This window comes from Canis lupus, chromosome 25, assembly GCF_048164855.1.
Source record: "Canis lupus baileyi chromosome 25, mCanLup2.hap1, whole genome shotgun sequence".
In the NCBI taxonomy this organism is placed as follows: Eukaryota; Metazoa; Chordata; class Mammalia; order Carnivora; family Canidae; genus Canis; species Canis lupus.
In genome coordinates, this window is record NC_132862.1 from 5337129 (window position 1) to 5347767 (window position 10639).

A 10639-nucleotide genomic window follows, 5' to 3' on the forward strand; every position below is an offset into this window, starting at 1 on the left:
CTCCACTCCCTCCTGCTCTCAACAACCACACTTCTTCTAACATGTACTTGGAAGAGGGTCTAAATTAGGGGATCTTCCCTCTCCAATCTTTCCTACACATACATCATTCAATGTTCCTTTTTCCTACTACAGATATTCCCCATGACCTAAACTGGGTCAGGTACCAATACCATAACTTGTGACTACTGTAATTTTGCGTCTCAGCCAGCTCCACTTTCTCCAAGCAGTAATGTCTTAAAGTACAGTCTTATTTGCCATTGTAGGTTTTGTCTAAGTATGGAATAGATCAGCACAATTCCAACCCCTTCCCACGTGACTAACATTATTAAATCCCGACGGCAAGTTTTGCTAGTCTGGCTGGTTCCTTGAATCTTGGCTCCACCATCTACTAGCTGCGTTACCTAACCTCTTGCTACTTCACATGTAGTCCCAGCAGACCAAGAGCACGAGCTGGAAGTTTGCTAAAAAATGCAGGATCTAAGCTCCACTTCAGACCTACAGATTTGGATCTACATCTTACTATCTACATGTGATTCATGTCCACACTTAAGTCTGAGAAGCAGGAGCCCAATCTCAGCTTGCTGCCTCACTTATGATAGGATTTTATCACCACTCATCAATCCAGGAATTAAGTGAAACAGCCAAACCACTTAGCACAGTGCATGGCACAAAGAAGCCACTTGAAGTGTTGATCAAATGATTGGGTGATCCCCTGCCAGCCTCCTCCATCCCCAGTTGGCCTTAAATAAGCGGGACTAGTATTTACTGTGATACAGAAGCCAGCCTGACATTTAAAATAGAAACATCACTTTTATTGACAAGTTAGGACCACAACAGACAGCTTCCACAACAGAAATAAGACAGTCCCAAGACAACGGAGTGTAAAATTGTAGCGGACAGGTTAATACTCTTCACCCTCATCCTCTCCCTCAGCACTATCCGCTCCAACCTCCTCATAATCCTTCTCCAGGGCAGCCATGTCCTCACGGGCCTCAGAAAACTCTCCTTCCTCCATGCCCTCACCCACATACCAGTGAACAAAGGCACGCTTGGCATACATCAGGTCAAACTTGTGGTCCAGGCGAGCCCAGGCCTCAGCAATGGCTGTGGTGTTGCTCAGCATGCACACAGCTCGCTGTACTTTGGCCAGGTCTCCACCGGGTACCACAGTGGGAGGCTGGTAGTTAATGCCCACTTTGAAGCCAGTGGGGCACCAGTCCACAAACTGGATGCTGCGCTTGGTCTTGATGGTGGCAATGGCAGCATTGACATCTTTGGGAACCACATCACCACGGTACAACAGGCAGCAAGCCATGTATTTACCATGGCGAGGGTCACATTTCACCATCTGGTTGGCTGGCTCAAAGCATGCATTGGTGATCTCTGCTACGGTAAGCTGTTCATGGTAGGCTTTCTCAGCAGAGATGACAGGGGCATATGTGGCCAGAGGGAAGTGGATGCGGGGATAGGGCACCAGGTTGGTCTGGAACTCCGTCAGATCCACATTCAGGGCTCCATCAAATCTGAGGGAAGCCGTGATGGAGGACACAATCTGGCTAATAAGGCGGTTAAGGTTAGTGTAAGTTGGGCGCTCAATATCGAGGTTTCTACGACAGATGTCATAGATGGCCTCATTGTCTACCATGAAGGCACAATCAGAGTGCTCCAGGGTGGTGTGGGTGGTGAGGATGGAGTTGTAGGGCTCTACGACAGCTGTGGACACCTGGGGGGCAGGGTAGATGGAGAACTCTAGCTTGGACTTCTTGCCATAATCGACAGAGAGACGTTCCATCAGCAGGGAGGTGAACCCAGAACCGGTTCCCCCGCCAAAGCTGTGGAAAACCAAGAAGCCCTGAAGACCCGTGCACTGGTCAGCCTGCAAAAAGAAAAGTTAATTTTAGCCTTGGTGAAAGCTGCAAGGACCTCTCTGAACCCGTAATTATATTGGTAGAGATTTTTTTTTTTAATTTTAGGTTTTTTATTTATCTAAGTAATCTCAACACCCAATGTAAGGCTCAAACTCAGGACTTTGAGGATCAAGCGTCACATGTTCTGACCGAACCAGCCAGGTGCCCGATGGAGATCTTTTTTAATCTTCCAAACAAGACTGAACAATATTTGCCAAGAAAGCGATAGTAGTGAGCTTCTAAGTGCTAAAATTCAGAGAAACTTCACAATTCCTAGGGGTGAAAATCTGCTATATCAGCTATTTGAAAATGAACTATTTTCATTTCTGCAGACAAAGGAATCGTGAGGTCTGGGATGGATGCAAGGCCAAAGTTTTAGTTAACTAGAAAGGCAACCTCTGGTGCCCTTGCTGTGACTGCAGAACAAGGGTAACTTCTCACAGTTGGAGAGCCACCAAGGGCAGGCCCGAGACCACCAGCCCCACACAATAAAGGTCTTATAAAACTCTGGCGGCTACTTTTTGAGCTGGAATAGGAGAACAGCCGAGTTCCAATGCCCTGGTGTTGGAGGCTGGCTGGGTCTGGATCCGGCTCCACCAGTTCCTTGCTGTGTGACTTTGACCAAGTTTAGTTCTCAATCTCAGTTTTCGCATTTATTAATTAGAATAGTAACCTACCTCAGGTTGTCGAGAACGATGGGAGTCAGCAGAAAGCCTATTGACTGATTCTGCAAAAGGTAACGTGCAGTCCTGCGAGACCTAGTGTCCCTGGGGCTTTCCACCACTTAACTGAGCCATTCTGATAAGCGAACTGCTGTTCTAAGAAAGGATAATCTTGACTTTTCTGCTGACAATCGTCACTTCTCGAAAGTGCTGAGATTTGTGGAATTCTCTACCAATCGCTCAGTTACTTCTCCTGTGGGTCCACACTCTGAATGGGATCAATGTACAGGGCAGACTCCAGTCTACCAATTAAATCCACTAAGCGTCCTATGGACACAGTAACAACACCAAGGACAAATACAATTGTTTTGGTAATCAGCTTTACTCCAGAACCCTTCATGGGTTTTACTCAGTTTATTTGTCCCTAAAGGCAGGTCCTGATTTCCAAGTCAGTGCTCGTAGCTGAAGCTTGATTTGTACACATAGGAACCATTACCCCAATTTTGCTAGGACAACTATGATAAACATCTGGAAAAGTCTCAAGTTGTGAATGATGCAAGGCCATTCTTTTCAGACTAGACCAGTTGTGGCTAGGCTTAGAATGTGACTTTCCTGACAAGCTACTCTACCCAAGCCTTTATTCTTAATTTTTGGTTAATTACTTACAAGCTGCCCACATGCCTGAGGAGCAAAGAGCCATCTGATTGCCAGACTTAATTAAAATGATCCAAACAAAACACTTATCAACTTTACTGATGTGAATACTGTGGCCCAAGATTTTTCTGACACGGTGCCAGTCCACATGGCCCTGAGCTCTAGTGGAAAAGCAAGTCGACTGTTTTCTGTGATTATATTTCAATACTTTCCAAGTTTCAATGATTGACACTAGCCTCTAATAGGGGAGCTCTCTTGATTCCACTTTCATTGTGGTTGGAAGTTTCCAGCATGTGCCATTTCTAGTCAGCATTATACTAGCTTCTTGTGCTCTGAACTTTCTGTATTAATGTAAGGCACCAAATGTAACGTAATCCGTTTTTTTGGAGTCTGATCGATTAGTTACATGTCAGTCTGCCACCTATTCAATGTGACTAAGAGGACCTAACAGGGGCATCTGAACTTGAAGCAGGGAAGTTAATTATTATGAACAAAGATGTTTAATAGTCTTAAATATCAATACAACTGTTAAAAGGCTCTCTGGTTCTCACCTTGACTTTAGGTAAATTGCCCCAACTTCCTTGAGCAATTGCCAAGTCTGCCTTATAAGACATAGAAATAGGCAAGGGAGCACTTAACTCTGCCCCAAATACTTATCCCATAACCCAGGACCATCTGGTTTAAAATCTCGTAAGCACTCAAAGGGTCATTTTAGTGTGCGAAAGGAGGACTCCTCTGGTGTGGTCTCTCTTAAAGCTGTAAGAGAAAACTCTCATCCCACTCTAAATAAAACAATGTTTACCAGCTTCCGAATTCGGTCCAAGACAAGGTCAATGATCTCCTTGCCAATGGTGTAGTGCCCTCGGGCATAGTTATTGGCAGCATCTTCCTTGCCTGTGATGAGCTGCTCAGGGTGGAAGAGCTGGCGGTAGGTGCCAGTGCGAACTTCATCTGGAAAAGGAAAACAAGGTGGCCACCCATCACTAACAACCTGCATGACCCTGCTCACCCCCAGGCTGTCTGTCAATGGAGCCTCAGACAGACCTCCTGCCCCAGTGCCCCGGGAGCTCACTTGGGTTACTGAGGCCAACTCACCAATGACTGTGGGCTCCAGGTCTACAAACACTGCCCTGGGCACATGCTTGCCAGCGCCCGTCTCACTGAAGAAGGTGTTGAAGGAGTCATCTCCTCCCCCAATGGTCTTGTCACTTGGCATCTGGCCATCGGGCTGAATGCCGTGTTCCAGGCAATAGAGCTCCCAGCAGGCATTGCCGATCTGGACACCTGCCTGGCCAACGTGGATGGAGATGCACTCACGCTGTGGCAAGAAGAAAGGAAAATGTCAGAATATGACAGATCAGATGGGACATTCAGGAATGATTCATACCTAAGTGACTAATTAACCTTCAGGATAGATCATCACCTTTCTGGAAGTCACTCCTGCCCAAGGTTTATTTCACAAGCAACAGCCATTGCTGACTAATTCAGAGAAAATGCTTTGCAAAACCAAAGATATGTTAATGAACTACTAGGCAAGACCAGAGATCAGACCCTTGCTTTGTAGTCACATTAGATATTCAAGGTCAGGTTTCTCCCATTTTAGAAAGACTTAAGCCAGTTCTATAGCAATGCATTTCCCCCAGCTCCTGGGAAATATGCCTGCTGATTCCTTAAAGTCATGCAAAATTCCCCCTTTCCAGCTCTGATTCATTCTGTGTGATTGTGCAACCGTTGAGCTCATTCTGGTCCCTCTTTAATCCTATTCTTTAAAAGACAAGAGCTTCTCCCTCTCCCTCTAAAACCAGCTTAAACCAGCAAACTACAGCCATATGACTCATGGAGAAAATGCCAGATAAGCAGCAGTTAGCTGTATTTTAAAAACTGTGGTCAGAGGCAGCTTTTTTAGCCCCGTGGAAGAACTCAACCTTAAGGAAGAACATTCTTCCTTCACTATCAACACCTCTTGATTAGGCAAGGTTGGAGACAGATGGTAATAAAAGCCAGAAGACCTGAGTAATAGCTTAAGAAATTAGTTTTCCTACCCAAACATACATACGTAGATCTCTAGCACTGTGGGAAGAATTCTGTGGTGTCAAGAACTTAATGATATTGGGAAAATGTTTGTTTTCCTTTACTTGATGAGCAAGATCATTTATAAGTTACCAAACTCATTCCTGCCTAGTAAAATAAGGCCACGAAGACAGAATCTATGCCCCCAGATTTAAGAGGAAAATGAAAAATGGGAGTTTATTGTATCTCATTGTAAGTAGCTTTGGAGACCAACAGAGGACTTTCAAAATATTAACACCAAATATCTCCCTTCACATTTTCCCAATAAGAGGGCTTCAAAGTTTTTTTAAAGCTGCTAACAGGAAACTAGAGAAAACTCAACACCACTCAAAGATCTCAAAGGGCCTAGTTTAATAACCTGAGATAATAAAAATCCCAATCACCCACAACCTTTGACTTCTCATCCCCTCCTTCCCGCCTACACTCCTCATAAAACACCCATGGTCTCCTGACCACATCACCTGGCTCATTACCTGCATCTGCTCGCCCAGCTCTAGGGCTGTGGGAGAAAGGGGAGTTGTTTGTTCTAATGAACCTATGACTATTTACCATTGCATCATATTTACCTTTAAGTGGACTTTGTAAATTCTACAGCCCAGGAGAGATATGCCCATGACAGCTCCAGGTCCAAGGAGATAAAGTATTTGAGAAGAGCCTTTCATTCTAATGAAGTGTTTCTTCTACTGACTTTTGAGCCCAAAAAATTTTCTTTCATTGTGTGTAACTACTTTCTCGTTTAGACCATGGCCACTGCTTGCCCTCCACTCTCCCCTGGCCACTCAGGAGGCGAGGTGAGACACAGGTGAGAGTCACTTAGTCTAGCTTTCCCTGGTTAAGCAGCCACTGTCTCTTGTAAAGAGAGGTTCACCTGGGTGGTTCAGTGGTTGAGTCTGCTTTTGGCTCAGGTGGTGAACCGGGGTCCTGGGATGGGAGTCCTGCATCCGGCTCCCTGCAGGGAGCCTAGGTCTCCCTCTGCCTAGGTCTTTGCCTCTCTAGGTCTCTCATATATTAACCTAGCCAGTGTTTGCCGAAATGGGTCCCCTGCTGTTGCCCTCCCGCCCTACTCTAAACAGGCCCACTACTTTCTGAATCACACTTTTACCACGATCTTTTGGTCTCCCTTGCTGAAAAGCACTTAAGCCAATTTGTTACAGTCAGATTTAGTTTTGAGAACTGTAGTGGCCTCTGAAGAGGGTGGCTGGTCTGTTCACTGTATCCCCTTCTCTTTACGGAGAAATATTTTTGAAACATTTGATACACATATAGTAACTTAAAAACCTGGTTTACTTGAGATAGACCTCTAACAGACCTTCTAAGAACACATTGTTAGTACCTGTTTACTCGCGGTTTTATAAGAAAATATCTGTTCTAAGGAGTTTTTAGAAACCTGGCCCAAGTGCAAAGCTTCAGCTATAAACATCCCACGTTAACACTAGAATTGCAAAATTCGACAACGTGACGGTCAATATAATTCCCTTAAAAGGAGCAGCCTGCCTACACCCTGCAGGTGGACTGATGCAACTGGAAGCTCTCCCCGGGGACCAGCCACAGGTGACTCAGCAGGGAGTCACCGGGCGCTGGACAGGGGGCGCCAGGGAGCGGACGCACCTTCGGTGCCGGCGCGCACCCAGGGCTCCAGGGCTCCAGGGCTCCGGTGCGTAAGGGGCTGGCACGGTGAGGTCACTCGGGGGAACGGAGGGGAGGGAGTGCAGGTGTCGGCAAGTCCTTGGGGGCCATAGAGAGGGCTCACCCTGGTGCGCCCGGGGCTGTGACGGGCCTTGGGGCGACGCCCTCGCACCAGCATCGCGAGGGCCCTCCGCTGCCCCCAACAGGGTCCTAGCCGCGTTTCCGGGCCTGGAGAAGTTTGCCGGTGAGCTCGGCTCTCCCGGCCCCGCCATCAGAAGCCAGTTTACTTGGCGGCGTCCGGGACGCGGCCCCACGTGCACCCGGGCTCCAGCGCCCCTTCCGACTGCTCTCACCCCCGCCACGTCCCGGGGACCCCACTCACCATGACTGAGACTTCAAGGGCTCCTTGGGGCCGGAGGCGGCGAGGGGACGGCGACAAGTTTCTCCCACTAACAGACTTCCAAGGAGTCCGGGGGAGAAGTGGTCAGAGGCGGGACGGCCCCGAGGGACCCTATATACCCTCCCCGGCCACGTGGCCAGGGGGCGGGCACCGGACCCCGCCCGGCTCCGCGGCGCCGCCTCCAGCCCCAGCCCCGAGGCCCCCGCAGGCCCCCGCCCCGCTCTGCGGGCCGCCCCCAAGCCCCGGGGCCTCCGGCAGGCCCCGCCCCGCAGGCCCCCGCCCGGCTCTGCGGCACCGCCTCCAGCCCCCCGAGGCCTCCGCAGGCCCCGCCTCTCTGCAGCACCACCTGCAAGCCCCCGGCCCCCGCCCCGCCCCCAAGCCCCCGGCCCCCCGGCAGGCCCCGCCCCCAAGCCCCTGGCCCCCCGGCAGGCCCCGCCCCCAAGCCCCGCTGGCCCCGCCCCTCCCGCGGCCCCGCCCCCAAGCCCCGCGGCGTCCGCCCGCGCACACAGGAGAGGCGCGCGGCGCTGATTGGTGGGTTCAAAAGTTCAAACCAAACTTTCGGAAGGAGCCAGACCTAGGAAGGGAGAGCACGTCCCGGGGCCGGGGCGGGCGGGTGAGGCGGGGAAGAGGACGGAGACGGCGATTGGAAGGAAAAGGAAGGCGAAGCCTGTGCCCTGCCCTCAGTGGGTTCCGGGGCGCGGTGTCAGGCGGGCGAGGCCACGGCCGGGAGAGGGGTCTCGACCCCGGAGCGGCGGCCGGCGGGACCTGCAGCCATCCCCGCCGCCCCGGGCCTGCGAGGCCGCCGCTCCCGCCTTGCCGGGCCCTGGCGCGGCTCCTCGCGCAGCTGAGGGATTCCGGAGAGAGCAGGCCTCGCTCCCCCTTCCAGCTCTTCATTACCACCAGCTGACCTGAAGCCGATATTCTCCACTTTACTCGTTTTCCTACTTTCTTTTATTTATTTTTTTAAGATCTTATTTATTCATGAGAGATAACAGACAGGCAGAGAGACAGGCCGAGGGAGCAGCAGGCTCCACGCAGGGAGCCCCATGTGGGACCACCTCCTGGGCCAAAGGCAGACGCTCAACCCCTGAGCCACCCAGGTGCCCTCCTACCTTCTTTAAATGAACCTTTTGTCTCTAACAACAATCTCCTTCCCCTTGGTGCAAAAGCAGTTTTTTCAGTTTATTAGAATAGCTTCCATTTTTTATTGCTTACAATTCAGAGTAGTTGGTTTTTCACACTCTTGTCAATCACATTTCGTCCTTGCGACAAACCCTGTGAGTTATTCCCATTTTACAGATGAGTAAACTAGGGCTCAGAGGAATTCAACTAGTCGAAGGTCAAATCGCTGGAGTAATGGAGTAATAAGCCCTCATTACCTTGTACTGCCTCCTGCTCAATATACCGCGCTCACCATCTCCGCAAAGGTTTCCCTCTCTGCAACTTCACCGTGTTATCTTAGCTCTCTACACCGTCTATGGGTGATGGGGTTTATGAAATATTCAGAGAGCAAAAGTGCTCTACAGAATAGAAGTTACAAGGACTTTTTCCCAAAGTAGAAAAAGGCAGAATGAAAAGAAAAATGGGCTTTGGGTACAGAAAAGGTAGAACTCAAGATACACTCCACCTCCTAGACACAAAGTGAATGCTGTGGAAATATGTACAGAGACTCCTTTTTTTTTTTTTTTTTTTTTTTTTTTTTTTTTTTTTATGATAGGCAAACAGTGAGAGAGAGAGAGAGAGGCAGAGACACAGGCAGAGGGAGAAGCAGGCTCCATACACCAGGAGCCTGACGTGGGATTTGATCCTGGGTCTCCAGGATCGCGCCCTGGGCCAAAGGCAGGCGCTAAACCGCTGCGCCACACAGGGATCCCCAGAGACTCCTTTTCAAACGATAGTACCACAGTTCTATCATCAAATGTTGATTGAACACCTATTGTTTGGCAGGATATTCTGCAAATTGGAATAACTGGCATCATAGTCTGTTGTTAAATATTTCAGTCTTTTTTTTTTTTTAAGATTTTACTTATTTATTCATGAGAGACACAGAGAGAGAGAGAGAAAAAAAGAGGCAGAGACACAGGCAGAGGGAGAAGCAGGCTCCATGCAGGAAGCTCGATGCTGGACTTCATCCTGGGACTCCAGGATCGGGCCCTGGGCCAAAGGCAGGCGCCAAACCGCTGAGCCACCCAGGGATCCCCTGCCCTAAATATTTTAGTCTTAATTGGTAAAGCATGTCAACTTTTTATTCGTTCCACAAATACATTCAGCACAGTTTTAGGGTTCCTGGGTATATGTATGTGAACAAAATGGACAGATCTCTGCCTCATAGAGCTTATGTTCTAGGAGGGATAGGAGGAAAGAAGCAATGAACACAGTAAATAAGCAAATCGTAAAAGTCATTAGAAGGTGAAAGTGCATAAGACGGCTATAGGAAAATACTGAGCAAAGTGGAATGAGAGCGCTGAGAGGGTGGAGTGAGGGGAGGGGTTGCAATATAAACAAGACGGTGGGGGTTAGCCCTTAAGGATACCTGAGATTTGAAAAAAGACTTGAAGGTCATGAGGGATTAGCCAAGTGGCTAACAATGAGCAGCTGGAACATAGGATCCTCTAACTCCACCTTCCCAAGCAAGAGTGACCCTTTAGTGTTCCTGGAAGGAAGAGCTGGGAGGCCAGCTTGGCTGGAAAAGATGAATAGTAGAGGATGAGGCTGGAGAGGAAACAGGAGCCAGATCTTATGGCTTCTTGTAAGCAGCTGCAAGTCCTGTGACTTTTACTCTGATATGGGGAGCTAACAGGGTTGAAAACATAGAACCGGCATGACCTAATTGCCTTTTCTTAAAAGATCACTTTGGTTCTTTCGTTGTTGTGTTGAGAACAGATTATAGGAAAGGACAGGTAGAAGCAGGAAGCTATCTTAAGATGATAACTCATTGCCATAATCCTTTTTGAGAGATGACTAGAGTGCTGCTGACCAGAGTGGAAGCAGAGGAATTAGTGAAAAGTGGTTAGAGTTGGCTACATTCGATAGATAAAGCCAGAGGCTCACATGGAGGGAAAGAGCAGCCAAGGATTAGTCTAGTTTACAGCCTGAATGAGTAAGAGATGGATTTGCCATCAACAGAGGCAAAAGAAAAAAAAAAAAAAAACAGGGGCAAAAGGCTGAGAATGGGCCAGGCTTGGAAGGTGTAGATATCAAGGGTTATTTGGGGTCATGTTAAGTCAAGATGTTGATGTCTTGGAGTCATGGAGGTGGAGATGCCCAAGACCCAGCTGGATATGAGTCTGGATCTCAAAGGAGAGAGATCTGGGTAGAGA

At 48.9% G+C, this 10639-nt stretch overlaps 1 protein-coding gene across 2 annotated transcripts in view; it reads right to left on the bottom strand.

Moving 5' to 3' along the window:
* Positions 1-790: 790 nt before the first annotated feature.
* TUBA1C (tubulin alpha 1c) overlaps positions 791-10639 on the bottom strand; it is a 74646-nt gene continuing 64797 nt past the window's right edge. Inside the window, exons 1-4 of one of the 2 annotated variants that reach the window (XM_072798043.1) lie at positions 7302-7461; positions 4319-4541; positions 4026-4174; positions 791-1876 (exon numbers count right to left, since the gene is read on the bottom strand). In XM_072798043.1, coding sequence (XP_072654144.1) covers positions 902-1876; positions 4026-4174; positions 4319-4541; positions 7302-7304 — 1350 coding nt within the window. In that variant the 5' untranslated portion in view covers positions 7305-7461 and the 3' untranslated portion in view covers positions 791-901. Of the gene's footprint in view, positions 1877-4025; positions 4175-4318; positions 4542-7301; positions 7462-10639 lie in introns of those variants that run through there. The other variant, XM_072798044.1, reaches the window with a different exon arrangement.